The sequence below is a fragment of the Panthera tigris genome, chromosome A3 (genome assembly GCF_018350195.1).
Source record: "Panthera tigris isolate Pti1 chromosome A3, P.tigris_Pti1_mat1.1, whole genome shotgun sequence".
Classification (NCBI taxonomy): Eukaryota; Metazoa; Chordata; class Mammalia; order Carnivora; family Felidae; genus Panthera; species Panthera tigris.
This window is the reverse complement of record NC_056662.1, coordinates 23,640,171-23,659,774: the sequence shown is the minus strand read 5'-3', so window position 1 is coordinate 23,659,774 and position 19,604 is coordinate 23,640,171. Positions and strand designations below refer to the sequence as shown.

The window sequence follows — 19,604 nt, the reverse complement described above, 5'->3', positions numbered from 1 at the left end:
GACCAATAGCTTTGCGCTTTTCATAGCTCTCTCCTTAACCACTTACGTCTCCCTCACCCAGCCTCACTCCTCAGCGCCCCGTTGTCAGAATTCTTCTTTCCCAGACTCTTCCCCCACGGGAATACCTCCCCTTTTCACTGGGGGGTGAAAAAAAACAGGACTTTGGGGGATCCCAATATTGAAGAGCTCCCAAAAAACGAGTCTGAGAAGTTGTTGTAGAGGAACACAGGAGAGTGTTCAGCTGAGTCCTGAAAGTCAAGAGGGCAGTCACGTGCTGACCCGAGGCCTGAAGAGGAAGGAACTTTTGGGGTTTCTGGCCGGTTGGTTGTTTAATGTGAACATCTTTGAGTTTTGATAGGAAATAATTGTGAAGGTGAAGGCACAGAAGAAGGAATCAAGGATACAAGGAGTTTCTTGAGGAGGTGGGAGAGAATCACCTTGGCTGGTGGACCTCTTCCACTGTATCCCAAGAGCAGTAGATGCTCCTGGGGTTGACTGGGAGCAGATGGGCAGGATGTTAAAAGACTTCCTCTCCATTCAGTCAACAAAGACCCAGTGAATGTTCACTATGTGCTGGTCACAAGACAGGTGTATAATGGCTTTGTGGAGCTCTAGACTGGTGAAGGGGGCACACAAAATCTAGTAAACCAAGGAAAAAATAAAATAATTAAAAATCGTGGGAAGTGCTTTGAAGGAAACAAAGAGCTAAACTTGAGAATAATATGGGAAACTACACTTTAGATAACATGGCCAGGTAAGGCCTGTCTGAGGAGGTGACATGTAAGTTGAGACCCAAAGGATGAGAAGGAGCTAGCCATGGGAAGTGACTTTGAACATGCTATTTTATCAGCAAATGTTGGGTGATGAGAGAGGGAAGAAAGATTCCAAGACAAGAGTCCCGAGATAGGAAAGAATAAGGGTTTATTTCAAGAAGCGAAAGAATTGGGTATTTACCAGAAAGAAAAACACTAATGCAAAAAGATATATGCACCCCTATGTTTATTGCAACATTATTTACAATAGTCAAGATATGGAAGGAACCTAAGTGTCTATCCACAAAGGAATAAAGAAGATGTAGGGTATATGCAATGAAATGTTACTCAGCCATAAAAAAGACTGAGATCTTACCATCTTCAACAACATGACTAAAGCTAGGGGGTATTATGTTAAGTGAAATAGTATGACAGAGAAAAACAAATACCATAGGATTTCACTTGTATGTGGAATCTAAAAACAAAACAAGTACGAAAGCAGAAACAGAGTCATAAATACAGAAAACTGGTAGCTGCCAGTGGGGGCAGGGGGATGGGTAAAATAGGTGAAGGGAATTAAGAGGTTAAAAAAATCCCAGTTATGGGCCCAGTTGAGTGTCTGACTTCGGCTCAGAACACGTACAAGCCCAGCATCGGGCTCACTGCTGTCAGGCTTGCTGCTATCAGCATAGAGCCCACTTCAAATCCTCTGTCCTCCTTTCTCTCTGCTCCTCCCTTGCTCATTCTCTCCCTCTCTCTCTCTCTCTCTCTCTCTCTCTCTCTTTCAAAAATAAACATTTAAACAAATTCCAGGTATGAAATAAGTCACAGAGATGAAAAGTACAACATATTAATCAATAATATTGTGGGGCGCCTGGTGGCTCAGTCAGTTAAAGCACCCAACTCTTGAATTTGGCTCAGGTCATGATCTCACAGTTAGTGAGTTCAAGCCCCACGTCAGGCTCTGTACTGACAGCATGGAACCTGCTTGGGATTCTCTCTCTGCTTCGCACTCTCTCTCTCTCTCTCTCTCTCTCTCTCTCTCTCTCAAAATAAATAAACTTAAAAAAAACAATATTGTAACTTTGTATGGTGACAGATGGTGACTGCACTTACCATGGTAAGCATCGAGTAACGTGTAGAGTTGTGAAATCACTATGTTGTACATTTATGTACATTATGTTGTACATTATGTACATTATGTACATTTATGTACATTATGTTGAAGTATATGTCAACTATACTTCAATTTTTAAAAACAGGGGTGTCTTGGTGGCTCAGTCCTGAGTGTCTGACTGTTGATTTTGGCTCAGGTCATGATCTCACAGTGAGTTTGAGCCCCACGTCAGGCTCTGCACTGACAGTCAGATCCTGCTTGAGATTCTCTATCCCTCTCCCTCTGCCCTTCTCCCCTGCTCATGCATGTGCTCTCTCTCCCACTCTCTCTCTCTCTCTCTCTCTCTCTCTCTCTCTGTCTCTCTCACTCTCTCTCTAATAAAAAATATTAAATTTTTTTTTAAAAGAATCCAAAGAAGGGGCGCCTGGGTGGTTCTGGCTCAGTCAGTTGAGCGTTCCACTCTTGATTTAAGCTCAGATCATGATCCCAGGGTCATGGGATTGAGCCCCATGTTGGGCTCCAAACTAGGTATGGAACCTGCTTAAGATTCTCTCCCTCCATCTCTCTGCCCCTCCCCTGCTCTCCCTCTCTCTCTCTCTCTCTCTCTCAAAATAAATAAACATTTAAAAAAAGAATCCAAAGAAAACCAGTGTGGCATTAAAATTAATCTGAATTAATTTAAAGAGATAAGATACGCAGAGACTAAATTCTGCAAGGACTTCTAGATGAAGTCTGTATTTTATTCTAAGTATAGTTGGAACCATTGGAGGATAATAAGCAGGGGAGGGCTAACTGGCTCACATTTAAGAAGCTGACGTTGACTACTATATAGAGATGGATCAGAGAGGGGTAAATGTGAAAAGAGAAGATCTATTAGCAGACTAATAGTCTCCAAATACTAATAATTTTTATTTTGTAAATAAATTTAGCTTTGTTTTTATATAAAATGGAAGATTTCCCTCATCAATCTTCCATATGAAGGATTTTATAAGCCAAAATAAAGATGCTTCCTGCATTCAAATCAGTAGCTTATGTGTAGCATTACAATAGTGTAATGCTTCTACACATACATTAGGACAAGTGGCATCATATATTAAAAGGAGATAAGAGAGGGGCACCTGAGTGGCTCAGTGGGTTGAGTGTCTGACTCTTGATTTTGGCTCAGGTCATGATCTCACCATTTGTGAGATCTCTCTCTCTCTCTCTCGCTCAAAATAAATAAATAAATATTTTAAAAGGAAGAAGAACAAAAGAAAAAGGGGCCAGTGGAACATGGAGGATCTAGTGAAGTTGATAATTCTTCATTTTTTAAATTTTATTAATTAATTTTAAATTAAAAGGTGATGTATGATTACATTCTTTTCTATAAAAATTAGCCTGCTGGGGCGCCTGGGTGGCTCAGTCGGTTGGGCGTCTGACTTTGGCTCAGGTCATGATCTCGCTATCCGTGAGTTCGAGCCCCGCGTCGGGCTCTGTGCTGACAGCTCGGAGCCTGGAGCCTGCTTCGGATTCTGGGTCTCCCTCTCTCTCTGACCCTCCCCCATTCATGCTCTGTCTCTCTCTGTCTCAAAAATAAATAAACATTAAAAAAAATTTTTTTTAAATTAGCCTGCTAAAGTTCCTTATATGACCACCTTGCATCCCAATCCTTTCCACCCTCTCTAAAATTTAATTTCCTTCCAGATATTTTTAAAATTTTTTTAACATTTATTTATTTTCGAGAGACAGAGTTGGGGGGGGGGGGGCACAGAGAGGGAGACACAGAATCTGAAGCAGGCTCCAGGCTCCGAGCTGTCAGCACAGAGCCCGACACTGGGCTCAAACCCACAGACCACAAGATCATGACCTGAGCCGAAGTCAGACGCCTAGCCAACTGAGCCACCCAGGTGCTCCTCCAGATATTTTTTTTAAGTTTATTTTTATTTATTCTGAGCAAGCAGGGGAAGGGCAGAGAAAGAGCAGACAGAATCCCAAGCAGGTTCTGTGCTGCCAGAGCAGAGCCCGAGGCGGGCTCTAAATCACAAACCATTAGATCATGATCTGAGCCAAAGTCAAGAGCCGGACACTCAACATACTGAGCTACCTAGGCACCTCACCTTCCAGATATTTTTTAATGCTTTCACATACATATATGTATTTCCTTGGAAAATATGTCATTCTGGCTGGTGTGGATTTTCTTTCTTTTTTTTTTTAAACTTAACTGACAGCATTCTTATGTTGTTGTTTTTTTTTAATTTTTTTTTAACGTTTATTTATTTTTGAGATAGAGAGAGAGACAGAACATGAATGGGGGAGGAGCAGAGAGAGAGGGAGACACAGAATCGGAAGCAGCCTCCAGGCTCTGAGCCATCAGCCCAGAGCCCTACGCGGGGCTCGAACTCACGGACCGCGAGATCGCGAGATCGTGACCTGAGCTGAAGTCGGATGCTCAACCGACTGAGCCACCCAGGCGCCCCAGCATTCTTATGTTTTATTTTGCTGTTTCCTTTTTTTCACTCAACAGTTGTTTTTTTATTCTATATATGTTGCTCTATATATATCCAGTTCATTTCCTTTTATTAGCTGTTCTATCACATGATAGAGTTGACAGGTATTTGTTTCCTTTTTGTTGTTGTTGTTCTTATGAATGTTCTGTGAATATTCTTGTACATTTAAGAGCAAAAATTTTAATAGCACCAACCTACCTCTGTGTGATTTTTCTTCAAAATCATCTGCCAGCCTGGGAATAGCAGAGGAGAGAGCTGATAGTTGGATTCAATAAAGGATTAAGGTTTTTCCAGGTCATGGAATGGATATCATCAGCACAAAGAAAATAATGATATTGTCAAGAAAAACGTTCCGGTGATAGGCCAGGAAATCTGTATAGTGAAGGATTTATAGGGACAAAGAAGCTATTAGGAAAGAAGAGGAGACAAATGAGTAAAAGAAAAATGTAATGAGAAAACTCAGTGAGAGATTAAAGGATAAGAAGTTGCAGCAGTGAGATTATTTATTTATTTATTTATTTTTAGAGAAACAGAGAGCACACGTGAGCAGGGTAGGGGACACAGAGAGAGGGAGAGAGAGTCTCAAGCTGGCTCCATGCTTAGCAGGCAGCCCATTGTGGAGCTCAGTCCCACAACTCTGGGGTCATGACCTGAACCAAAATCAAAAATCAGACACTCACTGACTGAGCCACCCAGGCACCTGGAAATTTTTTTAATTTAAAGTTTTAGGGTAAGAATTGTTCTGAGTGATGACCAAATGCAGGGGGTGACTGTGGAAGAAAGTGGCTAAAGTAAAGGAGAGGTTAAAATCCCTGGGGTGGAGGCCTGCAAAGAATCGAGGTCCTACGTTTTAGGCGTCATCCATACAGACATTGAGGTTACCTAGGATGATGCTTGGATTTGGAATGAAGAGGCATATTCTATGTCTGAAGCCAAAGTCTACGACAAACAGAGAGTGTCCATGAGTGTGGAAGTAGTGTGAACATATAGCACGAGCCATGAAGGAGCAGCAGGTAGAGGGGTAATGGATTGAAGGTAGTATTGGAAAGCAAGTGGTTGAAAACTCAACTGTCAGTCTTAACACACACAGGGTATAGAATAATGACAAGCACCGTCCCAGAGAAGGAAAGCTACAGGGGAAATAATATTCAAAGAGGAAGGCCAAGTTTCAGTTAGGACAGAAAGTAGAAGGAACTTTCTGGGAACAGGCTGAGGGTATGGACAAGTTTATCTAACTTGGAACCCATGGAGATTGCAGGGTTCCATAAGGCCCTTCACAGCACTCCACCCCCTGCTCCTTGGTCTCAACTCCCCAGGGCTGCTTAGCTGCTTTCCACTGCCAGCGCTTGCCAGCAACTTGCATCCTAAACCCTCGGGCTGAAGCCTCAGCAATCTCCATTGTTCTGCCAAAGCTCCCTCTCCCTCTCTATGTTTCATCTTCCTCTGTACTGCTTCCACCCCTCAGGATCCCCATGATTGCCCTTAGAGGCTCCACATTGAAGTTCAGACATTTGAGGCACCTCGGTGGCTCAATTGGTTAAGCATCTGACTGTTGATTTCGGCTCAGGTCATAATCTCACAGTTCTGCCGTGACAGCACTGGGCCTGCTTGGGATTCTGTCTCTCCCTCTCTCTCTGTCTCTGCTCCTCCCCCACTGGTGTGTATGTGCTCTCTCACTCACTCTCTCTCTCAAAATAAACATTTAAAAAATAATAAAAGAAAAAAGAAAAGAAAAGAAGAGAAAAGAAAATAGAAATAAAAACATTCATGCCACTCTCACAATTGTATTCCACAAAAAAAAATTTACTCATTGGTTTTATGGACAGTGCAAAGAACTATGGGGCACCCGGGTGACTCAGTCAGTTAAGCAACCAACTCCTGATTTCAGCTCGGGTCATGATCGCATGGTTCATGAGTTCAAGCCCTCAAGCCCCGAGTTGTGCTCCATGCTGACAGTGTGGAACCTGCTTGGGATTCTCTCTCTCCCTCTCTCTCTGCCCCTCCCCCACTGACATATGGGCACTGTCACACACACACTCTCTCTTTCTCTCTCAAAATAAATAGTTTAATTTTAAAAAAAAGAAAATACAAGGAACTAGAACTTGGCCCTTGCCCTCAAGGATATTATAGTTGGGGGAGGGGTGTAATACATATTTGCAATTTAATTTTTTTTTAACGTTTTATTTATTTTTGAGACAGAGAGAGACAGAGCATGAACAGGGGAGGGTCAGAGAGAGAGGGAGACACAGAATCCGAAACAGGCTCCAGGCTCTGAGCTGTCAGCACAGAGCCCGACGCGGGGCTGGAACTCACGGACCGCGAGATCACGACCTGAGCTGAAGTCCGACGCTTAACCGACTGAGCCACCCAGGCGCCCCTACATATTTGCAATTTAAAAAAAAACAACGCAAAAGAATGAAGTTGGACTCCTATCCCACACCATATGGAAAGTTAACTGAAAATGGATCATAGACCTAAATGTAAAAGCTAAACTATAAAACTCTTAGAAAATACAACATTAAAGTAAATTTTCGTGATCTTGTGCTCAATAAAACCTTCTCAAATACAGTATCAAAAACATGGATAACAAAAGAAAAATAAATTGGACTGCATAAAAATTTTAAATTTTGTGTTACAAAATACCATCAAGAGGGGCGCCTGGGTGGCTCAGTCGGTTAAGCGTCTGACTTCGGCTCAGGTCATGATCTCGCGGTCCGTGAGTTCGAGCCCCGCGTCGGGCTCTGTGCTGACAGCTCAGAGCCTGGAGCCTGTTTCGGATTCTGTGTCTCCCTCTCTCTCTGACCCTCCTCTGTTCATGCTCTGTCTCTGTCTCAGAAATAAATAAATGGTAAAAAAAAATTACAAAAAAAAAAAAAAAAAAAAAAAAATAATATATATATATATATATATATATAAAATACCATCAAGAAAGTAAAGGGGCACCTGGGTGGCTCAATCAGTTAAGCCTCTGACTCTTGATTTCAGCTTCGGTCATGATCTCATGATTCATGAATTAGAGCCCTGCTTAGGCTTCACACTATCAGCATGGAGCCTGCTTGGGATTCTCTCTCTCTGCCCCTCCCCAACAGCCACGCTCTCACACACACACTCTGTCTCTGAAAATAAAAAATAAACTTTAAAAAAAAACGAAGAGGGGCACCTGGGTGGCTCTGTTGGTTAAGCGTTTGGCTCAGGTCATGATCTCCCAGTTTGTGAGTTTGAGCCCCACATTGAGCTTCTCTCAAGCTTGCTTGGGATACTCTCTCTCTCCCTCTCTCTATCTCTCTCTGTCTCTCTCTGTCTCTCTCTTTCTCTGTCTCTGCCTCTCCCCCATTTGTGCTCTCTAACAAAATAACTTTTTTTTAAGTTTATTTATTTGAGAGAGAGAGAGAGAAAGAGAGGGAGAAAAGCAGAAAGAGAGGGAGAGAGAGACTCCCAAGCAGACTCCAAACCATCAGTACAGAGTCTGATGCGGGGCTTGAACTCATGAACCACCATGAGATCATGACCTGAGACAAAACCAAGAGTCAGACGCTTAACCAACTGAGGTGCCCCAATAAATAAACTTTAAAAAAAAAAAAAAGAAAAAAGAAAGTAAAAAGATACAGAATGGGAGAAAATATTTGCGAATCAAATATCAGATAAGGGATTTGTACCTAGAATATATAAAGAACTCTACAACTCGATAAAAAATAAATAAACACTCAATTAAAAATGGGCAAAGGATTTGAATGGACATTTCTCCAAAGAAGGTATACAAATGGTCAATAAGCTAATGAAAAGATGATCATCAGCAGTCATTAGGGAAATATAAACAATATACATACACACACACACACACACACACACACACACACACACATGCAATGAGATATCACTTCTCATATCCACTAGATGCCTTATAACCAAGCAGACATATAATACAAATTGCTAGCAAGGATGTGGAAAAACTTGATCCCTCGTACATTACTGATGGAAACGTAAAATGGTACAGCTGTTCTGGAAAAGTCTGGTTGGCTGTTCTTTGGAATGAAAACACAGAATTACCATATAAGCCACTAATTCAATTCCTAGGTCAAAATTAAAACATATGTCCACACAAAAACTTGTACATGAATGTTCATCACTGCATTATTCATAATAGCCAAAAACTGGAAACAACCTAAATATTCATTAACTGATGAATAGATAAATAAAATGTGGCATATTCAGAAAATGGATTGTTATTCAGCAATAAAAAGGAATGAAATACTGATAAGTGCTACAATATGGATGACCCTGGAAAACATGCTAAATGAAAAAGTCAATCACAAGAGGCTACATATTATATGATTATAGTTCCATTTTTATGAAGTGTCCAGCCACCCACTCCCATGGACGATTCCTGGACTTTATCACTGGAATCATTTTAATTCTGAAATTTTTAATTTATGCCATTCTGTGTTCTCACCATCCTATTCTTTCAGTTTTCAGTTATTACTGCTAATAAACTGTAATTTTACCCCAATGAGACCTCCAGGCTTTATCTTCTTTCTTTATAGTCTGTCAACTTTCTCCTCTCTATACTTCTATCTAGCTCAGACCCTATGGTCTATCACTTTAATTGTTCTCTTATCAATATCGACTCCCTTGCTCAAACATCCTTCTATCCTGTTCATCTAGAAAGACTCCAACCCTGTAATTGTTCATTTATTCCATGCCTGCATCCAAATTATTGACTACTATTGAAGAAAATCATGCAAAGGCCTTATTAGTACCACCAAATATGGTATCCAACCTCTGTTATGTTCAACTAGGCTTGCTATCTCCAGAACTGCTATTTATAACTATATTAGTTTCCTGGGGCTACCATGGCAACAATAACAACAACAACAACAACAACAACAACAACAACACAAACCAGGTGGTTTAAAACAATGGAAACGTATTGTTTCACAGTTCTGGAGCCTGGAAGTCCAAAATCAAGGTATTGGCAAGACCATGCTCTATCTGAAGGCTCTAGGGGAGGATCTCTCCTTGGTTTTTCCTAGCTTCTGGCAATTGCCTGCAATCCTTGATGTTTCTTAGTTTACAGTTGCATAACTCCAATCTCTTCATCTGTCATCACATGATCTTCTCCCTATCTGTCAGTCTCTGTGTCTCTTCTCTTCTAAGAACTCCAGTCATATTGGGCCCAGCCTAACAACCTCACCTTAACTTGATTACAACTGCAAAGACCCTTTTGCCAAATAAGGTCATAGTCACAAGTATGAGGGTTAGGGCTTTAACATACCTTTTTGAACTATACAATTAAACCCATAATAGGAACCTTTTCTACATTCTACATTCTTCAAACCTTGACTCTGACCTCTCTGAACAGATGGCCTGATCTCCTATTTCACAGAGAAAATAGAAATTAGAAGCCATCAGGGGCACCTGGGTGGCTCAGTCAGTTGAGCGTCCGACTTTGGCTCAGGTCATGATCTCGTAGTCTGTGAGTTTGAGCCCCACATCGGACTCTGTGCTGACAGCCCAGAGCCTAGAGCCTGCTTCGGATTCTGTCTCTCTGCCCCTTCCCCACCTGTGCTCTGTCTCTGTCTCTGTCTCTCTCTCTCTCAAAAATAAATAAACATTTAAAAATTAAAAAAAAAAGAAATTAGAAGCCATCAGAATGAAACTTGACTTCCCACCACACAACCAACAAACCTGCTTTTATCCTGTGTGTGTATCCTTTCTTCCTTTTATCATTTCATGAAAGAATTCTGCCTTTCCTATTTAAAGTTAATGTCTTAAGAGTTCTTAAAACCTGACATGTCCAAAACTGACCTCATCATCTTCCTCTCAAAATCTGTTCCTCCTTCTGTGTTCTTTTTTGTTGTTGTTATATGGCACACCTTCTACCCAGTTGCCCAAGCAAAACAACCATAGGATTCATCCTTGACTTTGCTTCTCCCTTACTCTCTCCATCCCGACACTTCCCAAGTCCTGCCTCACAGAGCAGAACCAAAACTTCCTTGGGTTTGTATATTACATGTTTATTAATGAAGCCCACACTTATATTTTCATTGAAGCATCCACATTATATTCAGTTGATTCAACTCCGTTCAGAGCTACCTGTAACACTATCTCTTTCCCATCTGAAGTTGTGAAATCACATTTTTTTTTTTTTACATCCTGTACTTGTATGCTGGGTTTCATGCATTCTGATGGGTAATTTTATATGTTTACATTATATATATTAATAAATACACAAATATTAAATAATTTTAATTCTCATTTTATTTCATCTCCTTTGATTCAGCCTATTATGTTATCATCCTAGCATCCTTCAAGATCTTTATTTTCTCTTTCATTCTTGCATGGAACTTGAGGACATGGTCATGGAAAGATAAGAGAATCCAGATAAAGTGCTAAGCACAGTACCTGGCACATAATAAGCCCTTGATAAACATTTACAGTTGTGGTTGTTATTATTATCCCAACGCTCAGCACAGCATCTGGGTCATAGTAGACCCTCAATAAATATTTACTCATTAAGGAATGAATGAATGGATCAAAGGTTGATGGAATGAATAAATAACCCCTCTCCCAAATCCCAAGCCCATTAAATTTGATATTATTATCCCTCTTTTACAGACAGAGAGATCAAGAGAGGGTCAGCCGGCAAGTGTTAAAACTGGAACTGAAACCCAGATCCACTCGACTCCCAAGCGTATGTGACTAAGCCTTTCTTACTCTGTTTCCTTATGTGTGTATACAGATGCAAAGAACTAGTTGTGGAGTCAAAATGAAGTCTGAGAGCCTTCCCAAAGTTGTGTGTTCCAAGCCCTAGAAAAGCAGATTCTCCTGCTTATGGGCCTGGGACATAGAGAGGTGGAAAGGACTAAGAGGTGGCATCAGAGCACTAGGAGCCTCACCTCTTTCCACCCCTATGGGCCTCTCATCTTTCCTGCCCTAACCTATATGCTTAGCTATTTCTCCCCAGAAACTAACATACCGTGTGCCTCCAAGGAGAAGCTTTTAGGAACAGGAAGGTAAGCTCTAGGCAGGTAATTTGACTACTTGCCAGGACTGGAGTCAGTGGAATTGGGGGGTCAGAGAAGTAGCAAGAATGGTACAAAGAATACTGAGACATGCAGGAGGCCTGCAGTCGCCTCTCTGGGTTTCAGCTTCCTCATCTATAAAAATGGAGAGTAATAGTCCTTGCCCTGCTTGCTTCACAGGACTGTTGGAGGCACAATAATGATAACAGTTAATATTTATCGAGTGCTACCTCTGTGCTGGCCATTGTGTTGAGTGTCCTTCATATCCTCCCCAGTTAGCCTTATGAAATAGGCATATTGTCTACCCCTTCCCCCTCTCCCACCCTCCCCCCCACCCCGACAAATGAGGAAACCAAGGTTCATGGAATTAAGTTACTTGCCCAAGGCCTCTAACTCTAAGTGACAGATCTGAAATTTGAAACTGGGCTGCCTTTTGAGCCCTTCAGAGCCGTGAGCATGTTTGTGAACCTCAGCTGAGAGCCTGTTTGTGAACCCTGAAGAATGATACAAACCTTGTGCCCTTCTGCACAGAAGTGTCCTATACAAGTATGCAACTTGTTCTGACTGGCACTGGAGGTGGATGCCTGGTGAAAATAATTGTCCAAAGAGGGAGCTGATGGGATGGCTAGCATGGAAGGGCTTGTACCCCACACTGATCTGATTGGATCCCCATAGTCTGGGGAGGAAAGGGGGAGGGTACACAGTCTGAGTGGCTCTTTTGTGAAAGCAAGTTCTAGAGCAGGTTGAGGTGGGAAAGGAAGCTCCTAGGTACCAAGCCAGACCACAACAGTCGATTCAGTGCCCGGGCCTTCAGCAGGAAGAACACAGAGGCTGAGATGACAGGAAGCTCTCTGACAGGGCTCAGGCAGGGTGCCACTCCAGTCTGTCAGACTTTCCAAGAAAGTAGGGACACACAGCCCAGAAAATCAGTGCGTGTAGGAGCCAGCCCCACCTGTGACCCCTCCGTCCTCTGCCTCTCTGCCCTTGGGTTTCCAGCCACCCTGCTTCTACACTGCTCTCCCTGTGTCCACAACCTACGGGTTGGCCTCCCCGGCACTGCCTCCAGGCTCACTCTCCTCTTTCACACCAGAACTCTGTCTGCTGTGGCAGCTCCTTTGTTTACTGCCAGAGCTCGAAGGCCTGCCACCAGCCAAACACAACGAAGCCTGGCCAGGGAGGGCTAGGTTCCAGGTTCAAACTGGCCCCTCAGGGACAGGTAATGGCCTCCAAGCCAGGGAGGCAGCTCAAAGGTAGGCTGCCCCCTGCACCGGGCTCTTGTTTCAGGTCCTGACAACACAGGTTTTGGGCCTAGAGGGAAGGGACACAAGATCTGCCCATAGCTGGGCAGGAATCCTTACTGTTGAAACAGCTTTGGCTAGGAGCCCTGGGAATCAAAGACCCAGCTGGAGAGAGATGGGGAAAATGTTGGGGCCCCCTGGGTGGGAAGGGGAGGCCTAGACTCCCTTCTCTTAGTCTTCCCTCTCTTTGGCCAGGCAGAGCCTGGTCCTAAGCCCTTAGAAAGAGGACTTAGGTGCCCAAATTCCCCTACCAGAGGGCTGTGTTCCCCTCCCAAGCATTCATGCCTCATGCCCCCAACTAAGAATTCTAGTGGATACAGAGAAGTGGGCATTTACTCTGGGCCAAGCCCCAAGCAGGAAACGTCAGGATGTGTCTGGCGTTGGTCTGCCTAAAGTTAGTGGGGAGGTTGCTTATCAAATGTATAATTGTGTACTTGTATAATATAAAATGTAAAGGGAAGGACTCCAGCTCTGTTTCTGGAGCTGGGGTGATGGGTAGTAAGTGATGGATGAGCGGGGAGGAGTGATAAAGGTGCTAAGCTGGAGGGTAGTGGAGCTACAGAAGATCATTCAAGAAACAGTGGTCAGTGGCAAAAAGAAGATGCCTCAACAGGGGAGGAGATCTCTGGCAGCCCAGGTTCCCCACGGAAAGGTAGAGGGCCCTCTAAATGGTGGCCAGTGGATTCTGTGAGTATATGGGGAGGGGGGCAGGTAGTGAATGAGGTGGGGATGATGTTAGAGGAAATGAAACCTCCAATTTCCCTCCCATGTAGGGTTCCATTTAGGAGACAATAAGCTTGATTGAGGAATGTCAAAAAGAAAACCTAAGTCTGTTGCCAGACCCCAGAGAAGCAGATGGAGATCCAGACCAAAAGGCCTTTGGAAGGAACGGGAGTGGGGTTAGAGGTAGCATTGGCCCTACTCAGCTTGTACTGTCTGTCCTGATTTGCTTCAGGCAACCCACCTCCCCTCCGTGGGTCAGTCATGCTTTGAGGAGGTCACTGGATCCCCTGGAGTAAACAAGAAATTTGCCACCGTTTTAGTAACAGTTTTGCTTTTTATCTCATCAATGTACATTTTAATCTAACAGTCTAACAGCCTCACACTCCTCACCCCTGCCCGAGCCCTCTCCCCGTCTTGCCCACCCCTGCCCAATCAGCATCTCATCTGCCCCAGGGGCAGAAAGTCACCAGGCACAATGGTGATTCAAGGCGGGGATGGCAGGTGTGGCTTTCCCGAGAGGAGCCCTCCCTGGAGAGTCCAGAAGCCAACAAGGCCCAAGTAAGGAGAAGTTGTGGGCTGGGTCTCAGGGGAAAACAAGATCTCCTGGGTCTCAGTCCCATTCAGTCTGTCTCCCTGGGTCTGTCCCGGCAGTCAGAGCAGCAGAAGGGCAGAAATCCTCAGACAAGGGGACTTGTGGCTAGAAAGGAATCTCTAACCCAGTCCCACTCAGAGAGTAAGAGCAAGGCTGTCGGAATCCCCTTTCGTGCAGGCTGTATAGACGTCCCGGCTGTATTTTCCCGACTTCTCTGATTCTGGGAGTGCAGGGAGGGGCTCTTGTGACCAGCATCCTGGATGTGCCAGCCAGGAAGACAGAAGGCTAGTGCTGCTACCTGCAGCCACAAGACTCCACAACCATGTCCTCATACTGCTTATAGACCACGTTGTTGGCAGAGTCAATGAAGAGGATGCTGATGGGACTCAGTCGTGTGGGCACACAGCAGGTCGGTGGCGTGGACTCAGGGTCCATGGAGTTCATCAGGGTCTGGATGACTGCATGGTTCGTGGGCTCCAGATGGGAGCGCAAGGGGAACTCACATAGCCCTTCACAGTGGAAGGCCTCATACTCAAGGGGCGCGATGATCCAGTCATCCCAGCCCATGTCCTTGAAGTTGACATGCAGTGCCTTCCGACTGCAGCGGGCCTTGGGGTTCTTGCTGGGCCGTTTGCCCTGGCCCGTGGCCAGTGGGGCCCGCCTTTTTCGCCGCTGGCTGAACAGGTACTCATACACAGTCTTATCATCCTGGCCGGAGCGGGCCTTAATCTCATTAAAGAACAGGTCCCGTTTCTTGGTGCGGCCAAACACCAGGAACAGGGCCTTCTCGTGGACCTGCCTGGCAGCCCGGTCGAAGCCCAGGCCACGGAGGTCCATGGCCCGGCCCCGTTCCCAGGCCTCCAGCTCCAGGCACAGCTGGGCTGAGTTCTTAAAGTTTCGGAAGAGCTTCCAGATGTCGAACACCTCCCAGCCAGATCCCTCCAGGCCTGGCACGGAGCGCACATCCAGCAAGGCTGCCGGCTGCCGGCCGCTGGGGCAGCTGGACAGCTTCAGCTGGGCAGCCCGCCTGATGCCGGGGGCCACTGGCTTGGCCGCGTCTGAGGGCTTCTTCCGCAAGATCCGCAGCTCGGCCCCTAGCAGCCCATCCTTCTCCAGGGCACTAATGTCAAACACGTACCTCTGCTTTCTGACCACAGGACCTCGGTCATCTAGAGAGAACACCCAGAAGTCATTCCCTGCAACCTCACCAAGGGAGCCAGTCACCTCGAGGCCTCAGGGAAGGGCCACAGCTCTCTCCCCTCTGGAGATAGCTTTCTTTGACCTCTCCCCGACTCTGACAGAGGCCAAGACCCAAACCGCGAGAGGCTTTTTCAAAATAAGGGAGCTTCTGAAACAGCCTACCAAAATAAACAAGGGTTGTTCATCTGTAACTGTGGCTGTGGTGATTTGAAAGATTCTGGGTGTTTGTGTCAAAGACAATGCATATCAGATATGCCTCTAGCTGTCCCTCTCCCATCTATTATTTTATATGATATCTCATTGGAGAGATAGGTGGAGTGGGTATTATAATTAGCCCTATTTTCCAGAGGAGGAACCTGAGGCTCAGAGAAATTAGGTGACTTGCCCAAGATCACCCAGCTAGGAAAAAGCAGAGCTGGAACTCTAGAACTTTTTTTTTCTTAATGCTTATTTTTATTTTTGAGAGACAGAGAGACAGAGCATGAGCAGGGGAGGGCAGAGAAAGAGGGAAACACAGAATCTAAAGCAGGCTCCAGGCTCCAGTCTCCGAGCTGTCAGCACAGAGCCTGATGCAGGGCTTGAACTCATGAACTGTGAGATCATGACCTGAGCTGAAGTCGGACGCTTAACCGACTGAGCCACCCGGGTGCCCCTAGCCTAGAACTTTTTATACTGAATCCTGAACTGCTTCCGCTATACCTTAAAGAAGATCTTGGTGTTCTCATTTTACAGATGAGGCACAGAGAGGGAAAAGTGACTTGTGTAAATTTGCAGGTAGTTAATGATAAAGTTACAATCCAATTTCCCTTGCTTCCTAGTCCAATGATTTTGGTGTGTACATGTCTTACCATGCTGGGTATATGAGCATGTGTGTAAGTGACAGTTTGTGCATGTGTGTGTGTGTGTGTATGATTGGGTTTATATGTGAATATGAAAGGTAAAGTATACGTGAGTGACATGTGCACGTGATTGTGCTTGCGTATATATGTGTATCTGTAAGAAGGTTCCGTGTGTACGTGTAAGAAGGTGTGTGTTCACATGCATACATGTGTGTGTGATTCAGCATATATGTATAAACATACGGCTGTGTACGAGAAACTCTGCCGTGTGTCTGAATCAGCATACTCTCTTTCCTAAATACCAATTTGCCATTGGGAAACATTCATACATTGCTCTAGAAGGTGACTAATTAGGCCTTTAAACTCCCCATCTCCCCCTCTGCAAGTTCCCTTAGAGCTGGGGGGCACAAGGACTTATTTTATGAGCCCCCAAGGGGTCACAGCTTTCCCCGGCTGGGCAGGCGGCCAGGCCACCTCCCCCACCCCAGCCAGACCTGCTGCCTCCTGCTTCCTCCCACCCTGTCATTCCCCCACTGGCCCAGCCGGCTGGCTCTAATGAGGAGCCTCTCCCAATATCTGACCCCTCCCCCACCCTGCCAGCAAAGTCTTAAGACTCACAGAACCAGAGCATATGAACTGCAAGCAACCATGGCAATAAGTAATCCATCTCTCTTTTCACACTTACGGAGAAACTGAGGCCCTGAGAGGGGAAGGGACTTGCTGAGATCACACAGCAAGTAGAGAGGGAAACGCCAAAACAGTAATGCTAACCAAGCATAAGGAGAAGTGAAGGGAACAGATACCCTCCTGGGCTGATGATAAAAATGATGTGTTTAGGACAGGACACAAAGTGTTCATATTTGAATGGCTCTCAGAAATCACCCAGTCTTGGGGTGCCTGAGTGGCTCAGACGGTTAAGCATCCAACTCTCGGTTTCAGCTCAGAGGGTCATGATCTCACGGTTTGTGAGTTCGAGCCCCGCATCAGGCTCTGCACTAGCCGTGCAGAGCCTGCTTGGGATTCTCTCTCTCACCTTTTCTCTCTGCCCCCCACCCCCTGTAAATAAACTTTAAAAAAAAAAAAAAAAAGAAAGGAAGAAATCACCCAGTCCAATACCCATATAGTTGTGCAGATGGGGAAACTGAGACACCAAAGAGAAAAGGGACTCCCTCAAGGTCACATTGTGAGTTAAGACCCTAAGTCTGTTGCACCCCCCACATCATACATTTAAATGTCGTTCCATGACTCCCAGATGCCTCATTTGCTGTCTTCACCTATCCTGCCTCCTCTGCCCCCTAGCTTGAAGGCAGATTTGCTGAACCACGGGTTTCTAGAGATTAATCTCTCTCTGCCATCTGAGAAAACCTACAAACCTCTGGAGACTGGAAAGTCTGGCTAGCCCACATAGGAACAGAGCATGGCCTGGTAAGAGTCTTAGAGTGTGGTCCCCGACTCTGCCACCAACTGGCAGTTCTTGTCCCCTCTCTGGGCTTCAGTAACCCCCTCTGCACCTTGCAGGGATTGGCTCTGACTTGCCAGCAGCCTCAGACCCGGTACGTGGGGGGTCAGTTCCAGATACTACCCCAGGCCGATGCATGTGCTATCTCCCACCGGTGCTGTGTCAGGGCTCTGAAAGGCCCCTCCACGCATGCAGATGTCCCTCCCTCTCAGCCGTGCCCCTGCCCCCCCCACCCCCTCACCTTGCCCTTTGTCAATAAAGCTGGTGATGGTGTTGGCCAGGCCAGCCTCCAACTTCACGCTGCTGTTGCCTCCCTTTCTGTCAGCATCGGACAGCGTCCTGTACAGCGAGAGCATGTACTCGTGGGGTGTGATGGGAGGCGGGCGGAACGGCTCCTTGGGCTCTTGAGGGGGCCCAGTCTCCCTGGCCTTCTTCAGCAGGAAGGGGCTGGGGACAGATCCTGCCTTTGGGGGTGACTTACCCCCAGGAAGCTGTCCTTTTGGGGTCACAGTCCGTGTTGCAGCCTGCCTTGTCTGGGAAGGGTGTCCTGGCTTGGGTTCAGGGCCACCCGATCTGGGGGGCAGCTTTTTGGGTTCATCCTTCTTGGGCTGTGTCAGGCCTGCTGTCTGCCCGGTGCCCCCCTTTGCCCTGGCATTGGTGGCCCCCCCACCATAGCTGTGACCCCCTGGCCTAAAGATGCTCCGGGCCAGAGGGGGCCTCTCCTTGGCTTCTGCTTTGGCCAATCCTGGCCTGGCCCCCTGGGGTCTCTGGCCCAAGTCAGGGGCACCCAACACAGTGCAGATGAATTCCAGGTCCAGCCAAGCCAGGTGCCAAAGCAAGAAAGTGAGGAGTTTGGGGAGTCTCATCCTCTGGCCAGCCGCTGAATGACACCAAAGAGAACGGCAGCAGGAGCGAAGGTGCCTCTGGTTTGGCAGGAAAAACCATGAAAGGAGTGGACCCTCAAAAGCAGCGGCAGCAGCAGTAGCAGCAGAAGGAAAGGCTTTCTCCTCAGTCTGAGACTCTTTAAGTCTGCCGGGTGTGTGTTTGTATCCAATCCCATAGTGGAAATGCTCTCGTATCCAGACGTGCACCGTCTCCAGTCAGCAGCTGAAAATAACTCGTTCTTGAAAGGAGAAAGCCGACCGCCCCCTTTCTCCTGCACAACTGACTGAGGGCTTGAAGGAGGCTTGTATAAGGCTGAGGGATTTTTCCAAGAAGGAAGAATGGCGTAATGCTGCCTGTGTGCTCCAGTTTTTTTTTTTTTTTTTTAAGTTTTGAATCCTTTCCAGTGAAAATACTTCACACACACACACACACACACACACATACGCCTGCAGGTGCTCAGAAAAATCTTTTACAAACCTGAACTCAGGAATTGGAAACGGAATTCCAACCCAAACCAATTTAATTACTCTCTGATGTCATGCTGTCTAAACTCATTTAAGTGCGATATATTTATGTGAAAAAAATCACCGCTGCCCTTTCGAGGCCATGGCTCACGGGGGCTCTTGGCACAGAGCCCCGCAGCAGGGCTCTAGGCTTAGGGGGCCTCTCAGTCTGTGGAGCAGACTCAGGGGTCTTCACCTCCACCTCACGGGGCAGCCCACCCCACCTTCCTGAGGAGAGATACTGAGGAATGAGCTCAAGATCTTAAGCCCCAGAAGCATGGGGAGTGTGGGTTTTCAGTTAAGTCCTTGGGGTGTTTTAAAGCAGCTTCAACCCCTGCGTCTAGTCTGGGGCCTTATTTGTTGGGGGGGGGCAGCACAGATGGCAGCATTTACCCACAGTTGCTTTTATTTTAATAAACTTGTGGTGACCCAGAGACAGAAAAATATCTGTACCTACTACACCCCTCCCCCCAAGTGCCATTGACAGAGCTCAGATGATTTCTTCAGGCTTCAGGGGGGACTGCTACCCCTGAGCCCACTCCTTCGATGGAAGCAGGTCCAGAGTGTACCTCACTACTACCCCAGCAAAGACAGACTCTGAGTTCTGTTGGAAAGAACTGGGGCAGTTGAGAGGTGGCAGCTTCAGCCTGGGGCAGCAGCGACCCCTGCAGGACACTGGAAAAATTATTTCCCGCATGATGTTTTTTTGGTAGCTCTGGGAGAAGTCT

At 46.0% G+C, this 19,604-nt stretch overlaps 1 protein-coding gene and 1 long non-coding RNA gene across 2 annotated transcripts; one reads left to right on the top strand and one right to left on the bottom strand.

The window, feature by feature from the left end:
• Nucleotides 1–47: 47 nt before the first annotated feature.
• Nucleotides 48–15,357, top strand: LOC122237221. Its single transcript, XR_006215507.1, has 4 exons — nt 48–320; nt 10,971–11,046; nt 14,168–14,399; nt 15,148–15,357. It is a non-coding gene; the product is annotated as an uncharacterized LOC122237221 (long non-coding RNA).
• Nucleotides 14,285–18,638, bottom strand: GDF5 (growth differentiation factor 5). Its single transcript, XM_042980530.1, has 2 exons — nt 17,730–18,638; nt 14,285–15,159 (listed from the first exon to the last, which is right to left on the bottom strand). Exons 1-2 carry the CDS (start codon nt 18,352–18,354, stop codon nt 14,285–14,287), a joined length of 1,500 nt encoding a protein of 499 aa, XP_042836464.1. The 5' UTR covers nt 18,355–18,638.
• Nucleotides 18,639–19,604: the final 966 nt, after the last annotated feature.

What these genes read in the sequence shown, in the direction of transcription:
- GDF5 (XM_042980530.1), bottom strand. Translation starts at nt 18,354, where the DNA reads ATGAGACTCCCCAAACTCCTCACTTTCTTGCTTTGGCACCTGGCTTGG. An exon ending in CTTTATTGACAAAGGGCAAG is followed by an intron (nt 15,160 to 17,729) that starts GTGAGGGGGTGG and finishes TGTTCTCTCTAG; the next exon opens with ATGACCGAGGTCCTGTGGTC.